Here is a 25,895-nt window from a genome sequence, read left to right as displayed (position 1 = left end):
CCATGATTTATTACTACTTATTGCAGAACATCAGATCTTCTTCTCCAGAGAGTTCAACTCTGCCCAGGTGTAAATTCAGTACTTATCCCATAATGCATCAGTCCTGGCTTGCTGAGCCGCATTGCACCGTGGTGGCTCCTGTTGAATGCTTTCTGTGCCGTTTCCTGCTGAACATTTCTGCTTCATGTTGTGTGTTATTTAGCACACGTCTGTATATTCTGCCTATTCTTACTCCATCGACCTGCTGGTTTGTTACTCTTTACTAATAAACAACCTGCTTGTTTTTATTCCCTCCTCTCTAACGGTCTCTTTCTCTTTAAAATCTGGCTTTTATTTACTCTTTATTCACTTCTGTTTGGTTTCTTTTAACTACCGGGTGAACATCAGTTCAGTTTTGTGTCTGAACGTCTACACTGTGGTGTAAAAGATTAAGTATGATAGAACTAGCAAGTTAATTAAGAGCCTTATGATGAGCTAAATACTCACATTTCAGTGAGACTTGACAGTTTTAGGAGACTTGACCTTCTGTTTCAGGATGTTAAGACAAAGATTTTAGGAAGAATAAAATAAAATATCACTGTATCTTTGTTCACTACTGTTTCTTCCATCAGTAACTACACCAATATGATTTATTAGCTTCATTTTTTCAAGCCTTGATTAAGTTTACCTATGACCCTTCACTGTTTGCACACTGAAAGATCACTATAATTAGTTTGAGCGGAGCCAAATGATTGTACTTATTAAATATTTGATTTTATTTATTTCAATAGAAATAGATTTAAACCCAGAAGTGTTCAGTGAGATTATTCTCTGCCATGTGCAGTCAACTTTCACCCATAAAAACACTCTTCAGAGTTTTCTGGTGGACTTCAGGCCTTAAAAATTAAAGTATTTTGTTTGACTGATTTACGTTATTTGTGGCGACTTTTTGTGTGAATATGGAAGCCCTTAAAGGACATTCATCCAGACTTCTTTTGCTTTGTTTTCTAGTCAAAATGATCACATTAAGGCTGATTTCTAGAGTTCTCAATTTGTCTCATTTTCTCAAGATAACCATGCCTGTTCATCATAATACTGGGGTAATTTAGGTTACATCGTTTTACAAATTATCATGTGAGAAAACCATGTCTCTATCCGAGAAAAATAAGATTAAGAAGTTTGGATCTTGAGAAAAAAAATGATTACTAGTTATCAGAAAAAAAATGTAGTGAAATATGATGTTTGGATGCATGTCCTGTAAGAGCTTCTGTACATGATCTGTTTTCTTGACCAGCATTCAGATTTGTGACCTTTGAAAACTTGTTTTGTGTTTTAATATTTCCGTAGAAAGGACCAACTGGGCAGTTAATGTTGGCCTGCAGTGATAATGTGATTAAGATGCAAAATTAAGGAATGCTATTTTGTCCTTTAAGACACACTTGTTCACCTTAGTGTCTCCCTGCAGCCACAGTGTTGTAAAATTAGTCAACCACTGCTCCTTAAAATCTCATTTTACTTTAAAAAATAATCACAGTTAGCTGAGTGGACAAGTCAGAAGCCACCTGAACCTTGAGTTCAAACATTTCACTTTTTAAAGTTAATTTTACATATTTTACGTACATACTTCTCCGTCTGTGCCAAGTACCTTTTTTTCAGTTGGGAAGCTAATGCTGTTGCCTGTTTGTTCCTTCTTTTATTTCACAATAAAAGCAGATTTTTAGATGAACAGGAAGTGAAGTACTCTTAGTTTAAGAGAGTACGGATTCTAGAGTAAAATCAAAGGAAAGACTAAATGTCTTAATTGTTAACTGAGTTACTCAGACAGAGAAAGCAACTCAACTTACAGTCATATTGGCTGGGGATCATGACATCAGTGAGTCATTTTGTACATGCTCTCCTGCATATCACTTACTGTATAACAGTGTTAAACAGTGTATTTGACAGAATAAACCCTATGAAGCTGTCTCCTTGCTTGAAGTCATGGTTTCAGACCACAATGGTGTAGCAGGGTAGAATTCATTTAAATAATCAATGTAAAAGTCAGGATCTTAGAATACATCTCTTTGAGTTTGAGTCACTAATGAACACATTCAGAAGAACTGATTCACATACAAACAAAGACTTAAAGGTATTTTTAATTTAAAAATATGTTGAATCCCTTAATAATCAAAATCTAAAGTAATAAAAAAGTAGCACTGACAGTCCTACAGATGAACAATCAAACAAACAAAATCAAAACCCTGTCTCTCTCTCTCCCTCCCTCTCTCTCTCTGCCACATACATGCCGCCCCACTCAGTGGTCAAAGCAAATCGCTGACCTCGGCTACTTTAAACTCAAAGCTCAACACACAACAGAAGGATGTGTGTTCATAACTGTGTGGTTGTGTAGTCACTCTGACCTGCAATCACAGCAAGTTAACCTCTTAATACAGCTCCAGTTAATCAAATACTTCTTTGTAATCCCGTGACTGAGGACTGTGACTTTACTCCACAGTTACTGGAGCTGAGTCAGATGGCAGACAGCAACATAAAGAGTCAAAGAGGAGAGAAGAGCAGCGATGTAAATGTTGAGGTGAGTTCATTTCTGTCATTTATTCCTTGTTACTCTTCTAGAAATCTGGGAACACAGCTGAAACTGACACTTAGGGTGTAACATTTCAAATATAATCAGCAGGACAGTAAAACTTCATTGTTCCTTTATCCAGATCAACCCTACCTCTCCGTCATCCTCCCCCTCTGCGTGGAAGGGTTTTGGGAGGAAGGTGAGACTGCTGCTGCCTTACGTCTGGCCCAAAGGCTCCGTGGCTCTGCAGGGACTGGTCCTGCTGTGTTTGGGCCTGCTGGCTGCTGAGCGGCTGGTTAATGTGTTAGTGCCTGTTTACTCCAAGAACATCGGTAAGAATATGGAATCAAGAAGAGACACTAACCTAAGACTTGACATGAAGAATAAATCCTGCATACAAACATAAAAAATGAGCGTGCATTAGATTGTTGCCTCTTAAGTAATATACATATGGATTTCTTCATGATACATACAAAGTTAGAACTAAAATAAAACCAAATTACAAGTACATCGTTGATAAACCTTGAGAATGAAGTTTCATTGCTAAACAAGTTGTTAAAATGGCATAATTATGTGAGCCTCTATGTTGCATTTTAACAGTTTAAACTCCAGATGGCAGTATTCTCTAATTTATTGAAGGATGGTCCTCCTCTGGTGTCCTTAATTACTTATAAAGATGTTAACATCATCAGAGATGACGTTCGGTAATGCAGCAGTCAGATTTGATTGTTTTTCATTGATTAGATTTTGCCAATTTAAACTCAAATAAACATTTTATCAGAAACCTTATATTTTCAATGTTAAGTATAATTTCCTCCTTAAAAGGTGCAGGGATCAGCTGCTTCCATCTTCTTCCTTTCTGTATGCAACTGTAGCTGTTGTTAGGATGAGGGTCAGCACCTCCAAGCAGGGCAGGCTCAAGCCTAAATGGGGCCCCTAAACATTCTCCATTCTTATTGGCTGTCAGGGTTGCTGGTAAGAAACAGCTTAGTATGAATTCTCTGATACAAAATATTCACAAGATTATCTTAAATCTGAGGGGAAATGACATGCCTTTGTGACTTTTACTCTCTATATAGCATTTCCCTGCTTCCCCCCTCTGCTTCCATTGCTGTCTCTGACTGATGCCAGTGTAGTTTTAGAGCATATATCATACCATTTCTGAGCATTTCTTGCAGTGGAAGTAGGTTGAACCAGGTTGGACTCTTGGGGGCAGCCTAGTAGTGACAAGGGTCTAAGCCGTCGCTTACCTGACTAGTGCCTCAGGTCAGCCCTGCCTCCAAATCTGAGGCTAGGGTCCTCTGCTAGAAAATGGTGGACTGCTCTCTCCAGATGGGCAGTAAGTCTTTTCTCTGAATGAAGAAGTTCAGTATTTCTGGATTTTATTCATAAGTGAAGGTGGAATGGGCTGAGAGTGGCAGGTTGACAATATGGCTGATCTCTTCCTATGTCATCACATGAGTAGTCGAAATAACCACAGGAAGGTGGCTGAGCTCAGCCTTAGAGACATTTTGGACATCCAGGGTAGACTGGGGTAGAGTCTCTGTTCCTTCACATTTAAAGGAGCCATTGAGTAGGTTCGGCATCGGATCAGGATACTTTTGTTCGCCTCCCTGTGAAAATCCTGTATGTCCAAACTGGTAGGAGATCCTGGGGCAGACCCAGAACTGACTAAAAGGATTATATATCCTATCTGGAAATGCTTTTGAATCCTCCAAGTGGAGTAGGAAAACTTTGCTGGTGAGAGGGATGTCAGGGTTGACTTACTTGCCCTGCTGCCACGGTGACATAACCTCAGATAAGCAGAGGATGGCTGGAACTGTGCTAATGTTATTGATTCCACTTGCTGTCACATTTTGTTTTGCTTTTTTACTACTTGATGATATGTGTTCTAATAAGTTTCTACTCGGTCTGGTTCTTTGTGCGACATGAGCACCCTCAGCCAGAGGGAAATACTTAAAAAAAAAAAAAAATTAGATTCATATTGGCTTTTTTATCCCAGAAACAAGGACAAGAAAGGAAGGAATGGCATGCGGTGAAAGAGCCACAGGCAAGACTTGAACCCAGGCTGAGGGCCAGGGTGCTAAGGCCCAACCTAACCACTAGGTCATCTCCACCCCAGATAAATACTTTTTTCACAGCATTGTGGATCTCATTTATCAAACGTACGTACACCTGTACACGTAGAGCTCATGCACGCAAATTTTCAACTCAGTGTGGACTTGCTTTGCAGCATGAATCTGACAGTGTTGGATCAGATATGACTTTTAAATGTATTTAACATTAAACCAAATCTCCAACAATTCCTGCCCTGTGAGCAACATTGCCTTTAAAAGGAAGCTGAGCAGAGCAAGCTTACAAGCTACAAGCAAAATGCATTGTTCGCTCAAAATAAGGTCATTATTAGTGTGCGGCAAATTGTCTCTTTTGAAATATTAACACATTTTCATATTTGGAAGTAATATATGGCTCACCAGGCATTCAATAATTTAAAACAGTCTGCTTATGATGACATTGATAGTGGAATAAAGTTTATTATTTAGTTAATTTCATTGGTTAGATGAATTAACATACAATCACATGTCAACAGTTTCCCTCTGCCTCTAGAAAGTTTGTATGCATGGGTCAGAGTTTGCCTACAGGTGTGCACATTTTTCTGTCAGGTCTGTTTTTTATAGATCACTAACTTTTCGTGGGAAGTGGTGCACGCCAACTTCAAGGCCCTTTTTGTGCCTATGCAATGTTTATAAATGGGCCCCCTGATCGATCCACACTATGAAGTATGAGTATGAGTAGAAATCTGATACTGCAGTGATTCATTTTGACCAGTCTTGGGGAACCAGCCCATTGCTTAATAAAAGTGGATGATAATCAGAATTTTTATTCTGTAGGTTTTGTTGATAAGATTGCTCCAGCAGTGAACCCTCTGTTCCCTAATGTCATTCCAAAATCAATCAAGATGAAAGTGAACTTCAGCTAAGCATGGCTATAACATGCAAATAATAAGAAAAAGAAGATCAGAGATGTGGGTGGGTGATCCAAGGATCTGGAATGAGGTGAACTTTTGCTTCCAAGAAATGTTGATTTGAGGCCTGAGTTAAGCCAAAAAACCTCTAAAAAATGTACATTACTGGAAGAAAGATTTAAGATAAAAATTTGAATAACTTAAGTAAATCAGAGTCAGATCCTGACAACTGAACTTCAGATCAAAATTTAAGGAGGAATGTTTCTTTTTGCAGCAGAGTCATCCTTTGCCAGGGCCTTTTGTACCCAGTTTTGTACCCAGGACAGCATCCACCACAAGAAAACAACCCAGAAGTCTCCACTTCAGAGAAAGTCAGCTCTGCATTTGTCTCCAGCCTCTTTTCCTCTTTACAAAAAACTGCAGTTTGGCTTCTGGAGAGACATGAAAGTGTGAGCCAGTGCTGCGAAAATGAAGCCGAGCGCGGCTTTGTGTGATGAGGAAGGCGTGGAAGAGGCTTCGGGGGGGTTGTTGGTGTGGATGTGCGTGTGTTTATGTGAGTGTGTGAGCATAGTGTTTTCTGGGAGGTCACCCCTCCTGCCAGTCATGCTTAGCGGGCATTAGCGGCCTTTTTCGTGGAGTTAACACACCGGTACAACGGACGTTTTGTCTCTGGGTGCGACCCCGCCTCCCACCCTCCAACTCCAGCACCCAGAGCCAAAAAGCAAAAAACACCCTCCACTGAAAACACACACGCACTACACAGTTGAAGAAAGTAAAATACACACATATTATTATTTTATCCTTATTTCTAAGGAATTATCTCTGCTCTTCTTCACTCGCTGTTTCCATCTAATGGGATCTTCCTTTCTCCTCCTCTTCATCTCTGTCTTTTTTCTTATTTCCTCTTTCCTCTTTTATGAAATAGTAATGAATGAAGATGGGGATGTGTGGAAGAGAGGGGAGTGTCTGTAACTGTGTTATGACTGTGTCAGTGTTCGATAAAAGTACCCAGAACTCTGAACATGGCATGGAAACATTTTACCTTACTATGCAATGCAATTTAATGCAATTTGGTAAAATATGCTGCAATAATAAAAAATATTCTCTAATGGTAGAACAAAAAATACAATAAAATACAATGCCTCACAATGCAATATGATACAATGTGATGTTATGCTATACAATATGATGCTCCACAATAAAAAACATCCCAATGCAATACAAAATGATGCGATGCAAGTAAGATACAATTTGATATAGTACTGTACAATGCAGTCCCACTTACACAATATGATGCACTAAGGATACAATAAGCTGTGATATGATGCAGTATAAAGCAATTTAATAAAATGTGATAGGCTAATATGAAGTAATACAACAAAGCATTAATGATAGGAGAGGATTTGGTATAAAACTACACAATATTTTACAATATGATAGGGTACAGTACAATTCAATACAATAAGCTGCAATAACAAAAAAATGAAATGACACAATACGATACGCTTACATACCATATGATATGTTGCAATACTGTCCAATACGATATAAGATACAATGTGATATATTATAATATGATACCAAAAGTTATGATACATTACAGTACAACAAGATACGTTAAGACATAAAACAATATTTTACGAGCTGGTAAGATACGATAGGATGCAGTAAGATACAATGCGATAAGGTATAAATGATACAGCAAGCGGATAAGATGCCATATAATACCCATAGACTGTAGAAAGAATTGGACAAAGCCTGTGTGACATCAGCCATCTGCTTACAATAGGGGGACTCAAACTGCTTTAGAAGCTAATCCGCGGCAGGCTCCATAATGAAATCGCAGTCTCAACTGCCCACAAAGCTGGACTTCCTGTCAGCTAGCTAGCTAGCATTCTGGTTGACAGAAACGGAGCTTCTGCCTGTCGAGCTATCAGTCAATCAGATGAGATGCACCAATCAGCGCGCAGTGAGTTTTTTCCTAAATATAATCTAAATCAGTGTTTCTCAACCATTTTTCCTTGGAGCCCCCCCCCCCCCACATGCTCCTCAGAAAAGCGGAGCCCCCCTAGGACCCAAGAGAGAAGAAAAAGTGACACATTGCTGACAAAAACCAACATAGATTTTAATTGTTCCACTGATAAAACCCTATAAAAGGTCCATGCATACTTTTCTCAACAAAAGACCTCTGTATGAACTACTTTATAACTGCTTTATCATGGTTTTAGTCAATATTTGCAAATCTAGTTTTGGCAGCCTCAGAGCAGACAAAGCCTCGCGCCCTCCCCTAAGATCTCTGGCGCCCCCCCCTGGGGGGTCCCGGACCCCAGGTTGGGAACCAAGGATCTAAATGATTGTGGTACAAAAATATTTCTATACCAAAACATCTGAAAAACCTCCTCATGAGAGCATAAAAATGTTTTGGTGATATCTGAGCATTTTTCCGAATTCAGGTGCTTCCATTCTCCGTTTTTATTGCGCTATTTAGATTTTGTGTATTTCTAAGGGTAATGGAAACACAGCTAACGGCATCAACACAATTAGAGGTTGAAGCCAGATTTCCAACGAAGCCCAAAGTTGTCCCTCTTACGTCTTTTGTTCAAACTTAACCCTGATCATAACTCAAAATGTGATGGACGTGATGAGCTAACACACTGGAGCCAGACTGTCTCTGTCTAAGCTTCACAGACATAAAAGCTGTGAGGAAACAACCTTAGCTATAGGAACAAACAGCATTTCATCTAACTCAAGCACGTGAGTATAAACTATCCACCCAGGAGAAGAGGAGAGACTCCTAGAGCCTCCACTCCTGACCATACACACATCTTGACCTCGGCCACAAAATAGAATATCTGGAGTATAAGAAATGCCAGGAATACTGGAAATTTCCATAACAGATCCCTCCTTTTTGATGGGGAGAGGGTTATGTTATTAAAACCAAGTCACTTTGCTTGGAAATACATGGTTGACTTTTTACGAAGTCAGCAGGAGAAAGGAAGGACCTAATTTTGGTTTATTGGTTCTATTAGGCAATGCAGAAGTGCAGATTTTCCATGTGAAAATCAAGTTCATTACTGTAACAATTAAGACAAAATGTGCTGTATGTTTTTATGTGTGTGTGTCAACAGTGAATGAGCTTTCTGCAGGAGGCAGCTGGACCTCGTTGATTTCCACCGTCTGCATCTACACGCTACTCAAGTTCCTGCAGGGAGGAGGAGCAGGTCTGTTATGTTGAACTATCAGTATGTGTATCGGTGTTAAATTTCAAATATTTTAAATCTAAGCTTTGAGCAATAGTGGCTTGATTCTCTTTGTGCTTTCTTCTTCCTCTGTTTATTGTAGGAACGTCTGGTTTCATCAGCAACCTTCGTCAGTTCATTTGGATCAAAGTTCAACAGTTTACCAGCCGGAGTGTTCAGGTACAATTCAGAACCCATGTTTTTATGTCTTGAACTTTAATATCTGACTTTTTAAGCATCATGTTTTCATTTAAAACCTTATTTTTCACTGTAAATAAGCCACTTAAAAAGGAAAAAGTACTTTAATTTCCTCTGAGATGAAGTGGAGTGGAACTAGTAAGCTGCAAGAAAAGACTCATGACATGCTGTTTCTATGTTTCTCCAAAATACAGGTATGTTTGTTTTCCCACCTTCACCATTTGTCTCTGCGCTGGCACCTGGACAGGCGCACTGGAGACGTGCTGCGGAGCGTCGACAGAGGAACCTCCTCCATCAACAACCTGCTCAGGTAGGACAGGATCAAACATCAAAAAAATACATAAAGTAGTTGAATGACAAAGTTGTATTTTTGTCTGCCTTTAGCTACATCCTGTTCAGCATCCTGCCCACCATCTGTGACATCATCATTGCCATCATCTACTTCGTCTCATACTTCAGCATCTGGTTTGGACTCATCGTTTTCACCTGCATGCTCCTCTACCTCAGTGAGTCGATCGTCTACCGTATAAGTGTTTTCTTTACTTCCATTACTGTACATCACAGTCTGGTGATTTAAATACAAAAAATGTAATTACCTACTGTAAGTAACTGTCTGTGCAAGATAAAGTCATGATTAGAATTTCTCATGTAATGAAATAATAATTACTAACACTGAGTAATTGTCAAGAGATAATAGTTGAACAAATACATATCAGTCTCACCTCCAAAGTAACATCCTTATTTTATTTATGTCTACGTATTTATGTCAATTATGCACCTATTGTATTAAGAAAGTCGTGTGAGTAGAAGGTCAAAGGTTAAGGTAACTCTTGACCAACCATTGAACTTACTTTGCCGGGAAGTTGGAATCCTTGCGGAAGCATGTAAAAGCCAGGTGATAGTTCTATTCACATTTATCTTGATGCCAAAGTTAAACAGTTTAAATGTTTTGTCAAATCAAGATAAAAGATCAGCATTCAGTTTTAATGACTTCCTTGAATGCATCAAAAACAATCAATGTGATGCCCATTCTCACAGTTTTTACCCACAGGCCATCAGACTCCTAAACACTGCAAAACCTCCCTCAAACTCACTCGATCTCCTCTCCTAGACTCTTGGGATTCATAGGGATTGAGTTTTAATCCATCATCTATCTCTGCCAGTTGATGTCACAGATTTATGAATTGATGACTGCTAAAAAGACAAAAATAATATTTTGTTTGCGTCAGGACTTTGCCCTACCAATAGTTCTTTTGGTCTGTTTTTTTCATCCGAACTTTTTACATGTAAGAGAAAAAAAAAAGGAAATCGATCTGATGTTGTTCTAATCATGTTTCCACACTGATGTCGAAATATTCCTCCGTCTTTATGTTTTCCGAACAGGTTCAATTTTATGCAAATTTTTGCAACAGTCCAAGTCATTTAAATGGGTGACTGATGATTCCGGTCAACGCCTACTGCTTCCATCTCTCTCACTCGCCCCCCTCCCGTCTCTCTCTCCCTCTCTCAGTGAACCCTCACTTCAAACATTGTGATTTGCCCATGTATTACGCAGATATCAACTATGGAAATTGAACAGATAAAGGCAGAAGTTTATAGCCTACTCACTGATCATAACAGCGACCGATTTAAAAAGTTCTCCATCTCTCCAATTTGGTACAGCACCATGTTGCATGAGAAGGTACTGAAAGAAACTCTCTGTAAGGAAAGGTGGATCCAGAATGACTTTAAAGGAGTTGCAGAGCCACAGCCTCACAGTACAAAACAATATGCCACATTCTATGATTTTTTGCAGTGAAGGCAAATAAAAAATGCAACAGACTTGGTGTACATGGTTCGAGGGTATGATGTTTTTTCCTTTTACAAATCCGAAAAAAAAGCATTTGAAAAAAACGGACCCAGTACGTGAAGACATTTACTTTGATAATAACCAGACTGTACTCTACCTGCAGCGTGCACCATCCTGATTACAGAGTGGAGAACCAAATACAGGAGAGAGATGAACGATCAGGACAACAAGGCCAAGTCCAGAGCTGTCGACTCACTACTCAACTTTGAGACTGTAAATTACACACATTTACCTCTCTATTTTTACTTTTTATAAATGAAAAATAAGTCTACATTTTATCTTTGTTGAGGAAAACTGAGCTCTCTTACTGAGAATAGAGGCTTGTTAAATGAATTTTCATAAAGTGTTGTTTCTAAAGAGACTTTCATGATGATTAAACACGGTCATTATCACCTGAATATCTCTTGTGAAGATATTTCAGCTCAGCTTTCACTTCACTGTCTGTTTTTATTTATTTCCACAGGTGAAATATTACAGTGCAGAGGACTATGAAGTCTGCTGCTTTGAAGAAGCCATTCTGAAGTATCAGGTAAGTTCCTATGTAGACAAAAAAAGTAAAGACTGTATTCTGAGATGCTTGAAAGGCAAAAATAATCTAATTGCATTTTTTTCAGTCATTATTCTCTTTTAATCGTGTTGTGGTTGTGTTTTTGCAGCACTGTGAGTGGAAGAGCTCAGCCTCTCTAGCTCTGCTGAATCAAACGCAGAACGTCATTATAGGATCAGGTCTGCTGGCTGGATCTCTGCTCTGTGCTCACCTGGTCTCAGAGGGTAAATTCCAGGTACAGCTGAAGAGTAAAGGATGCCCTGAAAGCGTGCCATGCAAGCAAGAGTAGGAAACAAAATCAGATAGATTCAACTGTTTTTTCTTAAAGTCTTAAGGTTCCTAATTTTGAAACGTGATGCTTGTCCTGTTACCCCAGTGCTCAATTTGGAGATTCTTTTATGTGATTGATTCAATCCATTACATAACAACTGCATAATATGAATGTCCTCAAACATTGTCCACTTGTTTGTTAGAAGTTTTCCTGAATACTTTGACTGTATTCATACATCAGGGCAGTCCAACTACTTGGCAGAAATTTTACATGTGGACTGTCAGGAAAAGTATAGAAAAGTAAGGGTTAAAATATCTGCTTTTATTTGAAAACTTGAGACTCTACCCAAACATGGTGACTTGAACTTGACTGTGATCCAGATTTACAACTTGAAGATGATCTAACAATTGATAAAAATGGACCTGAATAATTTAAATTTGACCTCCGAGACTCAGACCTGACCTGAACACTTCTAGCATGACCTAGGCTACTTATTTTGGCCTCAGTGATCTTTAACAATCGGATGTGACTTCAATAGCCACCCATTCAGACCATGACTTCAGGGCGCAGTTATTTACGCCCCTCAGACATCTCATCTTCATTGAATGCCGTGATGGTCCACTATGGGGACAAAGCCATCCCACCTCAGTGCTAGTTTTGGAGGTAGTATGGTATTAAAGGGTGATTATACAGCATTTTGAGCAGCTTTTATTGATTTTAAATGAGATTCAAAGGAAATTTGGTTTCGATTGGACTGGACTGGATTGGATGGGATTAAATTGACTAGAATGGAACAGGCTGGATTGGAACAGGGTGAATTGGATTGACTGGACAAGAGTAGGCTGGACGGACCAGACTACACTTTGCTAGACTGGATGGGCAGGACTGGGATGGTAAAACTATCTGCCTAGTCTAGAATAATCTATCATTCAAATCAATTGGTTAAATCCAGAATAAGAACATTCTGACTGGAACACACTGGAGACTGGTCTGGATTGGATTGAATCAGACTGGACAGGACTGAAAAGGACAGAGCTGGACAGGACTTGTTTGGGTTAGAGTGGACCAGACTTGATTTGATGGACTGGGCTGAGTGGTTGGATTATATTGAAACTGACTTGACTGGACGGGTTGAATTGGATTTGATTCAATTAGATTGGATTGTAAACAACTGGACTGGGCTGGGTTTGATTGGTGGGATTGTATTGGACTGGACTTGACTGGACTGGTTGAACTGGACTGGATTGGAGCAAATTGGATTGGACCAGATGGAACTGGACTAAACTAAGCTAGATTGTACTGCATTGGGCTAGTCTTGATTGGTTGGGTTGGATTGGACTGAACTTGAGTAGACTGGTGGGATCTGATTGGATTGGATTAGATTGCAGTGGGGTGGATTGGATTGGACTGGACTGGACTTCATTGGTTGGATTGGATTGAACTGAACTTGAGTAGACTAGTTGGATTGGACTGGACTGGATTGGACTGGAATGGATGGGACTCAAATGGATTGGAATGAACTGGACTTCATTGGTTGGACTGCTTTGGATTAAATCTGACTGAACTGCTTGAATTAGATTGGATTGGACTGGACTTGATCAGTTGGGTTAGAATGGACTGGATTGATTGGAATGAATTTGGTTTGACTTGACTGGTTGGATTGGACAGCTTGAATTGACTAGACTAGGCTGGGCTGGATTACAATGGATTGGATTGCACTGGACTGGACTTGTCTGGGCTGGGCTGTAGAGGACTGGACTGAATTTGAAATATTTATTTTGTGACTTCTGACTTGTGTTGAACTATCTTTTTACATTTTCATAGGTTGGTGATTATGTTCTGTTTGGCACCTACATTATCCAGCTATACACTCCACTGAACTGGTTTGGTACTTACTACAGGTGAGTTTGATCATTAAAGCATATTAATGCTGAAATACAGATTTCCATTCCTTTATCTCTTGCTCTTAAATTACTAATAACTGTTCATTAAGTCGAACCTTTACTACCATGTCCACTGTTACAATCATTGTGCTTCTGCAGGCTGATTCAGAGTGCATTTGTAGACATGGAGAACATGTTGGCACTGCTGAATGAACAGAAGGAGGTGAGTCATATAAAACTTATTGGGCATATAGTGCTACACTTTGAAGTTTCTGTAATTAATGTCACATTAAATGGAAAATTTGAATGGAATAATAAGTAAATGGAGGCTTTAATTGAAAAAAGGTTCTCCTCAGCCTTGTTAGAAAATAAACTTTGGGTGCCTGCATAAGAAAAGAAATTGTCCTTTTTTCAAAATGACAAATTTAAAGGCTATTAGACCACTTAATGTAGATAGTTTTATCCACTTACATAAAGTCTACACTCACTTCAATGAAAACATAAACCAATGGTTTACATTAAAATAGGCAGATCTTGTAATTTTCAACATTTCCAAATTGAAAATATGGCCTTTATTTTTAACCTTTTTTCAACTTTTTTAACCAAATACTTTCTGTTATATGAATTGCACAACATTTTTTTGGGTTGAGTGGATTCAAGCAATAATAACTGTAAACTTTATTGTAAAGTGGCATGTGTTTAGTTTAAAGACAGAATAATTTACTTTATAGATAGTCATTATTTTATTCCATACTTTTTAAATATTTCTCTCATTGTTTGGCAATCATTTCATCAATCCTCAGCTAATCTAATATAATTACTATGAATAGAGATAAAATGGCATTTTAGGTACAGTAATAATGGGTGTAGTAGGATTCTTTTGGATAAAATTAGTCTTATGTAATGTGTTTATAAGCCCAAAATAAGAAGTCAGCAAAGTAATAACCATAATTAAAGACTTGCATGATCTGAAATGAGGTATAAAGATAAGCATGTCTATAAAATGAAAGTATAAACTTGATTAAATGCCAGATTTGTTGATGAGTAACTAAATATTCATTGAGTATTTTTGATGGTCGTCAGTCGGCTTCTGTCCCGCTGCAAACAGAAAACTCACACAGTCAGAGGTCAGCGGATTAGAGGGTCAACAAGTGTTTGTGTGTGACTTTTGTGTGTTTGTGCGTATTTGTGCACACATACACACTAAAACACAAGACTCTGCGTGTCGGTCTGTGTGAGTGTATGTCTGACTTTTTGTGTGTGTTTCGGTGGGAAAAGGCGTCCTCCGGCTGCCTCACTAAAGGCTCCTACATTCACAGGCCCTTGATATGGTAAACAGCCACATGAATGTGCACAAAAGCATTAGAGCACCTTAAAAACACAGCGGCCCTTTTCTTTGGCTTGGGAAGCTGCAGGCGAGGGGGAGTCGGGGGAGGAGGAGGTTGGGAGGAAAGAGAGGCAATGTTAAAGCTGAGGTTGATTTACAGTCAAGTTCAATTAAATTTCGTGGTGGCATTTATTAATCCTAATGTTTCCATCACTGCAAAAGTGAATCAGTGCATGTTTTAGACAAGGAGAAGACATTTTGGATTATAGTAGAGATGTAGGAGGAAGTAAATAAGGGAAAGAATAAAACATAAAAAGGAGAAATACACATAAAATACCATAAACAAAGATAATGTTTTAGTCAATAATATTCATCAAAAAATCTAAAAACTCTTTATTTTGTTCTTATCTGTTACCCTTATTTACCTCTTTCCTCCTCTCAGGTCCAGGATGCTGAGGATGCTCAGGACTTGCAGCTCACAGCAGGTCAGGTGGAGTTTGACAGAGTCTGTTTCAGCTACGTGCCCGGGTGTGTAGCCAACAACTTAAGTGCACACTTTTTAAAAAATGTCTCATAATATCTGTACTGTTTGCTCATCAGTAAACACTCTGTGTCTGCTTGGCCATTGTAGCTGTTTTAAAAATGGTTGTTGTCCCTGACGATTTAAAGGCAGAAATAGTTTGATGTGCAGCACACAAAAAGCCTCTGACTTTCACGCTGCAGACATTATTTTCATCCTAATTTGTCTATATTTATTTTACCATGAATAAAGATTGAAAGCACAGTATGATGTTGAGCCTAGTAGCATTTAGAGGAACAAAATTGATAGAAAATAGAACATAACAGTAATAAGTAGACCTATCTTAATTGGTGTTTAATCCCCTGAATACATAAAATTGCTTTATCTCTATCATCTTATAAATAAGCATTTTCTTCATAAATAGGGAAGGCCACATCTATGGACTCCGCCATTTTGGATTGCATGTTTCATATTTCTACAGTACCCTAGAAGGGATTAAATAACAGATACATGAAGCTCAACATTAGTTCATGCAGGACACAGTAGTCATACGCCCAGCAGTGATCAGCTGACAGCCTGCTGATCTCAGTTATCGCCTCCAAGCTCCCACAGCCAATCACAGCATTTTCTCTTAACACAGTAGTGTATTTAAATATGACATCCTTCTCACTATTCTCTGCTTGCATTAATGCTGACGAATCACACTTCTGCTGCCGCTGGCAAAGCTTAACTGCCTCCACCCCAGCCTCCTCCTTTATAACATAAAGCTTGTTGCACCCTCATATTCAGATTCATACTATGGATCAATTGCTTTTGAACATTTTTTTTGTAATCAGTAGGCATTGTCTTACATGTATTCGTCCAAAAGGGGGTTTCTAGCCGTGCACTCCCTGGAAAGGCAAAGCGTGCTGCTTGACTAACTCAGGGAGCATCTTTTGAGCAGAGTGTTCTATGCCAAGTAAAACTGTAGATTCATTTTGCAATGAAATGGTACATTGTATGACAAGAGTGATCCTAACTGAAACATTCTTTAAAAAGGCTCTTTAGATTGCCACAATTACAACCAGAAGCGAGCATCACAATCTAGAATCTGATTTTTAGATAATCAATACTACACCTTTAAAGCAGCATCATGAGAGGGTCCAGTTTAGTGTGCATAGCTGCCCACTGGAGGTTTCTGAGTGTAACTGCACTGTTTTTAAGCTCTACGGAGCAAGTGCCCAAATTATGTTGTTTGCAACTGTCAGCATGTGGAGTATAGATTGTTTGCAGCCACTTGATCCCGATGGGGCACAAAAGTCAGAATCAGTTTTCTTTCTTCCATTTTTGTTGTTTAGTACATATTCAAAAAAACAAACTGGTACCAAATGAAGAGCCGTCGGCGAGCAAAAAGACTGATTCTTACGACTGAGCTGAGCCAAATCATCCAGATCTCTATAATAATGATTACCCATTGCAAAAGAGGAAGGCTGGATGGACATTTGCTGTTTAAATATGCAAGATTAGGGACAAACTGATGTGACAGCCTCATGGAAAGTGGACTGTGACTGTGGTCTGACTCTTTTCCTCCAGGCTGTAGAATCTGCTGCTGTTTTTCTCTAAGCTTTTTAAACCTTTTTGCTTCAAAGTGTCACTACTCTCAGGACTCAAAAGTAACTCAAAGTTGTTTTTTCTGTTTGATTGATTGGCACAGCTGCAAACAACATAAAACTTTTGATAGTGTTTCTTTAAGCCGAAATCACTTCCTGCATATGGAGTTCAGTGCTGTCACATCATGTCAGGTGCAAACAACCTAAATGCATATTACTCCTCCATCAACAACGTAGCCAATTTGATGTTGGTCTTGCAGCCTTAAGCCTGCTCACTATTATATAAAATCCTGTCCATCATTTCCTCTAGTCTGGCTTCTTGCTCCACCATTCTCTCTTTTTCTCTTCTTTGCTTTATCTGTCACCCCCTTTTCCATGTCTTAGCCTAAGCCATTGTGTCAAACAGTACAGAGATGGGCTACCTGGCTTCTTTTGAGCTGAAGGCTGGTGTGTGAACCAGTGCCATGCAGCTGTAGCTACTTCTCATGAGAGCAACAGAGGAACTGAGATAGACACCATTTTCTCTGTTGAAAGTCAATGACATTTTTAATCTCCTTTGAAACTCGTATTTTCAGGCGAAAAAGTTGCATATTGTTGCTTTAACTCAAGTCAAATAGTTGTAGCAATCAGACATTTCCATTGCAACTGTTGACAAATTTAGATAATGGCAATTGATATTTCCTTAGGCATGGTGATAAAACCAAAACTAACACAATGCACACAAAAAAAAAATAAACAGAAAAATATATGAATATTATAGATGCAATTAAGATACTTTTTTAATGCTCTATTAAATATATAAGAATTGATTTTGGTAGTCTAAAACTGAAAAACAAGCCAGCCTGATGTCATAAGTGACTCAGCTGGTTTCCATCACCTGCTGTCTGCAGAATGACTAACACTCTAAAAACATTCATTCATTTTTGATTAATTAAATGCCTTGATTGGCCTCCTGTGTGCATTCCTCTGTGTTATTTTGCCAGAATTATCTAACCAAACAACATAGAGGAGATCCAGATGTGCATGACTTATATGAGAACAAATGCATCAGTCATCATACAATACATATCTGAATTCTTCTGTACTGATTCTCCCATATAGTTTATGCATCTTATCAGCAAACTTAAAGGAAGCATCATTATAGTTAAAGAAGTATGAACAGGAATGAACTGAAGTCATTTTGATCCTGATGTTTGTGTTTGTGTGCAGCATGGAGGTTCTGAGGGATGTCAGCTTCACAGTGGAGGCAGGAAAGACAGTCGCTTTGGTAAGATATATTGTGTTTGATCAGTAGATAGATCGGTGTTACTGGATTTTAACAGAAGATACTGTATTTTCCTCTCATAAGTCCACTGGTACTGTATCTGAAAGTGATAAAAAGCACAATAGTATTTAAGGCGTCTTTTGCAGGTGGGTCCATCTGGTTCAGGGAAAAGCTCCATCCTGCGTCTGTTGTTCAGATTTTATGATCCTCAAAGCGGCAGCATCTGTATTGACGGGCAGGACATCTCCAAGGTAAAAAGAAAAAGAATTATCAATACCTAGATTTGATAACTATAATCTTTGTTATATTTATCCTTTAAACAAAAATCTACAGTATTCAGCTCATTACCAAGCCTAGCAGACCACAAAGGCTGTGCTAAAGTAAATCTTGGCTGGGTGCAGACACTCAGTAGGCCCCTAGGCCACTGAAACCAATGTTTTTGTTTTAAGCCTCAGTCTATATACTGATTAGTGAGTCTTGTGTGATTTTCAGACTTTCCACTGGCTGAAAGAAGCCTATGAGCTTATCAAACTGACTCAACAAAAGCTCACTTTCACAGGATTCTGTCCAACAGAAATGCAACAGTAATTTACATAAAATAACAAATGTAATTCTTTGGTTTAAATGAAGTTAAGAAAATGAAATAATAGAACAAAATTTCAAAATAAGATGTAGTTACTAAAAGACATTTTAATATTAAATGTTAATACTGTTTATGCTGATTGGTGCAGCATCAGCAATGTTGTAGAGGGAGCTGAGCTGGAAGGCAAAGCCCAATTCATTGGTCGATCTTCGTTCAAGCCCTCACTTGGTCATGAGCTCTGGGTAATTAAGTAACCGGTACCGGTTCTGAGGAGAGGTGTCTGGGCTCAGCCTCAGAAATAGGGTGAGGAGCACGGACATCCTGAGGAAGTTCAAAGTAGGGCCGCTGCTCCTTTGACTCTTAAGGAGCCAGCTGAGGAGGTTTTAGCATCTGATTAGGACGCTTCCTGGTCGCCTCCTTGTGGAGGTTTTCTGAGTGCGTTCATCTGATGGAAAATGTCACTGGGGAGAGGATGTCTTGGCTGACTTGCTTAGCCTGCTGCCAACTGTGACAGCAGAGGATCATTGGAAGAAAATGCATGGATGGATGAATATGTCGTAATAGATATACTGTAGCTCAGTGAAAACCAAAGTTATTGTTTTATGCCCTATTAACATGGGACTAGCATTAGCTAGGGACCTCTAGTAATTTGTAATAATCTCATGGGACATCTGTGTTTTTAATCCCGTTCGAATCGACCATGTCTGGAATTTTTGGTGTGAAAATTCCAGGGCATCTCTGTAATTAAGGGTGATAATTGTGTTTTTTTATGTCTCAAATTCACAATAACTAGAGGTCCCTAGGTAATAGCCTGTACGGATAGGGCATACGCCACAACAGATACGGATGTTTGGCCAACTGTCAATACCTGCACCAATGTTTCCTTTCATTACTTCTTTTGGTATTAAACCAATCCATCTCTAACATACATACTAATGAGTTTTAGGTGAATTTTAGGCTGTACACAAGCTCTATTGAGTCTTTATACTAAGCTGAGCTAACTTACACTGCTTCATAATAACTGCACAAATAAAGGACTGGTACATATCTTCTCATGTAAATCTCTCTAAAGGAGATTTCAATACATTTCATCAAACATCCAGCTGTTCTGTTAAACTGCAGTCAGTGTTAACATTAATGTCTCCTTTCATCTGTCTTTGTCCTTCTCCTTTCATCTCTCTGTCATGGATGTTTCCTTCTTTTGGCTCACACACCTTGACTTCCACTTTTCCCCTCTCTCTCTCTCCCTCTTTCTCTCTCTCTCTCACACACACACACACACACACACACATCCAAACAGCTGTGCTGAGTGTGTGAGCTTTGGTCACACTGTGAATAAATCATAGTAAAAGGTTCCTGAATAATGTAGCAACGAGTCCAGACGCCAGATGTGTATGTGTGCATGTTTGTGTGTAAAGATAGCCCGTTTATTGCAGTTGTAGTTAAAAGAAACTCTGTGTCTGATTCGCCAAAATCCCAATAAAAGCAGAAGAACACAAACAGGTTACGACGCACGCTCTGACACACATGAGCACCTGTTTTAATGTGACAGATGTGCTCCGTCAGACTGGGGATGATTATGAGGATGCTTGTTTATAATTACACAGCGGGAGAGTCTCTTAATCAACACAAGCACACACATTCTGTCAGCTCTTTAATTAGAGTCAGACTGTTTATCAATCTGAGGTTTTTAGAAGGAGGAAATGATGAATGGACCCTTCTCACTCTGCTGACGTTTTCATCCTGTTTTTGTGTTTGTCAGCTTCATTTTTCAAAGTTTTAATAATGCACTGGCTTTAACTGGCTAAGTTTTATCCAAACAAAACACAAATTACCACTGAAGTCAGAAATTCTGCAGAAGAGTCATGCTATATTTATGCAAGAACTTATATGCAAATTTCACAGGGTTGGATAAGGATGGCTACACAAAAGACAACAATCAAGTCTTACCCATTTATTTGTTTAAGTGGGGAAAGAATGAATAAACGTTAAGACTGGTTTTAGACCCATGCACACTATCTCTTCTGCCACTGCAGTTGTCGATGACATTGTATCTAAGAAGAACTTGTTTTTAATTGATTTATGACAGCATTTGATACGTTAATCATGGTTGTGAATGACAGAGATTGGTAATACTGGATTTGACTCAAACCAGGTTTATAACTACTCTTTTAATAGATCACAGTGTTTAACATTCTATCAAAGATTATTAATAAAAGGTGTCCCACAAGCAGGGTCCAAAACTTACCAGCCAGGCTGGTAACCTTTCAAAGCAGATGAATATGCCCGTTTCCTTGTTTCTCACTGGTGAATCCATCTTGCAAAGCTCCCATCTGAACCGTTTGGGGTCGGTTAGAAAGTGACAGGACCAATCAGCGACGAGGGGCAGTACTTTCAGGTGCAGCAGAGTCATGACGTAAACAAGCAGCAGCAAGAGCTGGTGCAGTTATGGAGGAAAAGATTAGCGTGAATGCTGCTAAAGTGCCAGTTTTATCAGAACTTGACAACATTTCTTCGTTAAAAGAAGAACAAAGAACAGTACAAAGAGAACAAAGAGCGACTGTTCTTTTCAAAAACGACAAAATTTGAGTACTTACATGTCTATAGTGCCATGTTTCGCATCATTCCTCAGTAGCTGCACATGTGTAGCTTGATAGCAGCTACGCCACAAATTTTTTGTTGCTCTCATTGGCCTGTAGAGATGTGACAGACAGAATGTTCACCCAATTATACTCCGAGTTTTTTTCAAAGCCTCTGCCTTTTCTCAGACATTTCCTATTGAAGCTTTCCCAGATGGATGTGTTTCACACATCCATCTGGTGTCTCAGGTTACCAGGCTGGCTGGTAAGTGAAATTTTTTACCAGCCAGGCAGATATTTTACCAGCCAACCAAATAAAAATTGCTTTTAAGTGTTGTAATTTGCTATCAGTATTATTTGACATGTCATTTGGGTCTTGTATGCGATTCTCAATCAATATTTTAATAGTATGCACTAATACTAGCAATGATGTATGCTAAAAGGGACAAAAAAAGAGTATTGTGTGTAGAACAACAAATGAACTTGTTTCTGTCGATTCTTTTTTTTTATAACGTCACAGTTCCAACCCTCCTTTATCTGGGCTAGGCAAAATGACTCAAGAGATACTCTAGCAGAGTTACTTTAAATTTTATTTTTGGTTTATCATTTATTTATAATTCTATTTTTCCTAGAAGTTTAGTTTTCTTACGTTTGGTTTGGTTTTAAACCTTATGGTCCACTTAAGAGCCCACAACAGATCACTTTATTTTTTGTATACAGTCTTCATTAACAATCTAAATGGACCAAAAAGAGACAATACAAAAAACTGTCTTAGGTGCCTTCACAGCACGGTTAATCTGTCTGGACATGGAGGCGTGAGCATCTCCTGCTCTAACCACAGCTAAGAGGGACTGCTGCGCAAGGAGTGGACTGCCTTTCAGTGCTTTGGGACGGGGAGGGGCCCACAGCAGCTACCGCTGCTCAAGAGGCGCTACAACGATACGTGCTTTCATGTCAGAGTCTTCAAAAGTCTCCAGTAACACCAGAAAAAGTCGCTAGATTTGTCGCTAGTCGCTTTTTTGAAAAAGAGTCGCTAGAGGGGTCTGAAAACTCACTAATATAGTGACAAAGTCGCTAAGTTGGAAACACTGCAAGGAGGTACGGCTGCAGCAACAACCAGCTATCCACCTTGGCGCGCTGTGAATGACGTCATGACTGACGCACCTACGTGACCAAAGATTGCCTCTGCCTGAAATACACATTACTCTACCAGGAAACCAGCCAATACCAGTATCGTTCTCCAGTAACAAAAAAAATGATTTTTTTTTGCTGGTAAAAAAATAACTCACCAGAGTGGTGAGTGGTCTTAAAAATTTAGCAGCCAGAGACAAAATCTACCCGTAATTGGCGAGAGGCGAGTGTTAGTTTTGGACCCTGCCCACAAGGATCAGTTCTGGGCCCTATTGTGTTTATAATCTACATCAATTAAAGACTGTCAGAAGCAACTTGCTTTTAACAGTCTTAAAAAGGCTTCTATTGCTTTTAAAAATGTTCTTAGCAGTGAGTCTTTCCCATTACTGTGGAGTAATGTGAAAGACTCACTCTCACACTCACTAGTTCACTCCAAAACCTTCATTTTGTTTTCTTAAGCCATTCAGAGGTGGACTTATGTATTTGGAAATTCCAAAGTGTTCTTGAGCTTGTGGTCATATACTGATGGGCAGATTCTCCTTCAGGATTTTCTAGTACAGAGCAGAATTTATGGTTCCATCAATTACAGCAAGTGGTCCAGATCCTGAAGCAGCAAAGTAGCCCCAGACCATCACACTACCACCACCATGTTTGATGCTGTGTTAGTTTAACTCCAGATGGAATGGGCCGCACACCTCCCAGAAAGTTCAACTTTTGTCTCGTCGGTTCACAGAATATTCTCCCAAAAGTCTTGGAGATCATCAGGATGTTTTTTAGTCACTGTGAGACAAGCCTTTGTGTTCTTTTTGGTCAGCAGTGGTTTTGGCCTCAGAACTATCCCGTGCCCAGTGTGTTTCTTATGGTTGAATCATGAACACTGACCTGAACTGAAGCCAGAGAGGCCTGCAAGTCTTAAGATGTTGTTCTGGGGTTTTTTTGGGACCTCCTAGGTGAGTCATCGATGCACTCTGGAAGTTATTTTGGTTGACCGGCCACTCCTGGGAAGGTTCATTACTGTTCAAAGTTTTCTCCATTTGTGGATAATGGATCTCACAGTGGCTTGCTGGAGTCCCAAAGACTTAAAAATGCTTTGTAACCTTTTCCAGACTGATGAAAGTCAACAACTTTTTTTTCTCATCTGTTCTTGAATTTCTTTAAGTGGCGCCATGATGTGTTGCTTTTTGAAATCTTTTAGCTTACTTCCCTTTGTCAGACCGGTTCTATGTAAAGGATTTCTGGATTCAACAGGTCTGGCAGTAATCAGGGCTGGGTGTGGCTGTCGATATTAAACTCAGCTTTTCAGAAAATACCATTCATCACAGATCTCATGATTTTAGGGTGTGGGGAAGGGGGCAGTTAATTTTTTTCACATAGGGCCGGGTAGGTTTGGTTGGCTTTTTCCCTTAATAAATGAAATCATCATTTAAAAACTGCATTTTGTATTTGATGAAGTTTGTCCGATATTAAAACTTGGATCAGCCCTATGTAGTGATCCCTTTTGAGTGTGATGGCATGCTTCTTGTCTATTTGGAAAAAGCCAGCTGATCATGTCGAGGCTTACATGTGACATTGTGCAAAACAACTGAGTGTATCATGTCAACACATGTTAATAGAAATGAAACAGTCCATGAGCTTTGAGGGATTTATTGAGGAGGAAAAAAACAATCTGACAGAGGAAAATAAACTGTTAATCTGGGTGTGAATTTTTTTTTTTATTTAACACAATAAGATTTAAAGACCATTGAGAGTCTCAATGAATAAAGATTTAAATCAGATGCTGGTCATAAAATCTCACCTTTGTTCCAGAGTGAGAGTGAGGAGAGTTTCTGTGGTTCCATTCCAGCAGATTTAACACACCATCTGTTTCACATGTTGGCTGTTGTCACTCCATTAAAGCTCACCCTGCTTTTCATGGCATCGTCCATAAATACTTTATTTATGTGTCACCTTCAGAGAACTCTCCCAGCAAAAACAAGCCTGTATAAACAAGAATCATTTCATTAACTATGTCTACCAGCGTAAATATCATCTGCAAGGTGAGATGAGCTAACTCCGGTGAAATGTTCGTACGTACAAATGTTTTTATGCATCTGTGCTAGAGATAGCCAGGGTCAAGTTTTTACCTACATCCATGTAGCTTGCCTAAGGATAAGAACACAACGTTTCATGTGCCTGACTGTTTTATTCCAATTGTGAAGTTCGGTGGAGGAGGGATAATGGTCTGGGGCTTTGGGCTTGGCCCCTTATCTCCAGTGAAGGCCAATCCTATTGCTTCAGCATACCAAGACATTTTGGACAATGCTATGCTTCCATAACCTTACAAAGCAGATGAATTTGCCAGGCTCCATCTCTGTCATCTGGCAAATCCATCATGAAAAGCTTTAATCCACTTTAATTTGAGGAGAACACGGCGGTAGCTATGGGTGGGGTTTAGTTGTACTCAAAGCCATTGCTATGGCTGCTCCAGTGCAGGGCTTAGCTTGGCTAAAGCTCTAGTCTCGCGTCAATTTTACCAGAAATAAGTAATAAAAACATCACTAAAAGCTTTTAATGATGGGAAAGATGTTTTTGCTCTTTTGCTCTCCTGCCACAGCATGAGTTTGTGAGAGTTACAGGGAAAAGAGTTTGTGGTTGAATACAATGGCTAGTGGCTGCGGTAGCTTATGGCTCTGATGTGGCTGTAGGAAAGTGGCAGTTTAATCAAAAACGGACTACATTTCTTTTTGAAACAAGAGCAAAGAGCCACGCTCAACGCTTTTTTCGACAGAGAGGGTGTTTCTACATGTCTCCTGACCAGCCTTGGTATCAGTTTTATTCACTAAAAAGCTCCACCATTAACAATCTAAGGCAGCAGCAACCTGTCAGCTCAGCAGAAGTGCACGTGTACAACGTCATTTTGTTTTGTTGCTCTGATTGGCCCATCATGAATGTGTAATCACCTTCTGAGATTTTTTTTTAAAGTCCTGCCCTTCCTTAATGCTTTCTATGGGTGTTTTCCCAGATAAATGTGAAACATATTCATACAATGGCAGTATGAAACAATCTACCTGGCAACTGTTTAGGGAAGGCCCTTTTCTCTTCCAGCAGTGCCCCAGTGCACAAAGCAAGGACTATGAAAGACATAGTTTGATGAATTTGGTATGGAAGAACTTGAATGGCCCACACAGAGCCCTGACCTCAATCCCATGCAGCACCTTTGAGATGAACTGGAATGGAGATTGCGAGCCAGGCATTCTGGTCCAACATCAGTGCCTGACCTTATAAATGCTCTACAGAATGAATGGGCATAAATTCCCACAGAAACACTCCAGAATGTTGTGGGAAGCCATCCAAGAAGAGTCAAGGTAATAGATGCAAATTGAGGCAACTCCAACTATAAGTACAAGTACAGTATTTGAATACAGTGCT

At 39.3% G+C, this 25,895-nt stretch overlaps 1 protein-coding gene across 1 annotated transcript in view; it reads left to right on the top strand.

Moving 5' to 3' along the window:
• Positions 1-1,843: 1,843 nt before the first annotated feature.
• The window catches only part of abcb6b (ATP-binding cassette, sub-family B (MDR/TAP), member 6b), a 58,339-nt gene continuing 34,287 nt past the window's right edge, over positions 1,844-25,895 (top strand). The window contains exons 1-15 of the mRNA XM_041806364.1: positions 1,844-1,852; positions 2,474-2,551; positions 2,685-2,874; positions 8,636-8,728; positions 8,850-8,926; positions 9,139-9,254; positions 9,329-9,450; positions 10,897-11,006; positions 11,257-11,322; positions 11,450-11,575; positions 13,436-13,512; positions 13,654-13,717; positions 15,264-15,349; positions 18,140-18,197; positions 18,341-18,445. Of these exons, the coding sequence (XP_041662298.1) occupies positions 1,844-1,852; positions 2,474-2,551; positions 2,685-2,874; positions 8,636-8,728; positions 8,850-8,926; positions 9,139-9,254; positions 9,329-9,450; positions 10,897-11,006; positions 11,257-11,322; positions 11,450-11,575; positions 13,436-13,512; positions 13,654-13,717; positions 15,264-15,349; positions 18,140-18,197; positions 18,341-18,445 (1,377 nt within the window). The remainder of the gene's footprint in view (positions 1,853-2,473; positions 2,552-2,684; positions 2,875-8,635; positions 8,729-8,849; positions 8,927-9,138; positions 9,255-9,328; positions 9,451-10,896; positions 11,007-11,256; positions 11,323-11,449; positions 11,576-13,435; positions 13,513-13,653; positions 13,718-15,263; positions 15,350-18,139; positions 18,198-18,340; positions 18,446-25,895) is intronic.

Source organism: Cheilinus undulatus, linkage group 15 (genome assembly GCF_018320785.1).
Source record: "Cheilinus undulatus linkage group 15, ASM1832078v1, whole genome shotgun sequence".
NCBI classification, from domain to species: Eukaryota; Metazoa; Chordata; class Actinopteri; order Labriformes; family Labridae; genus Cheilinus; species Cheilinus undulatus.
Note: the sequence above shows the minus strand (reverse complement) of the source record. Positions and strands in the feature narration are given on the sequence as shown.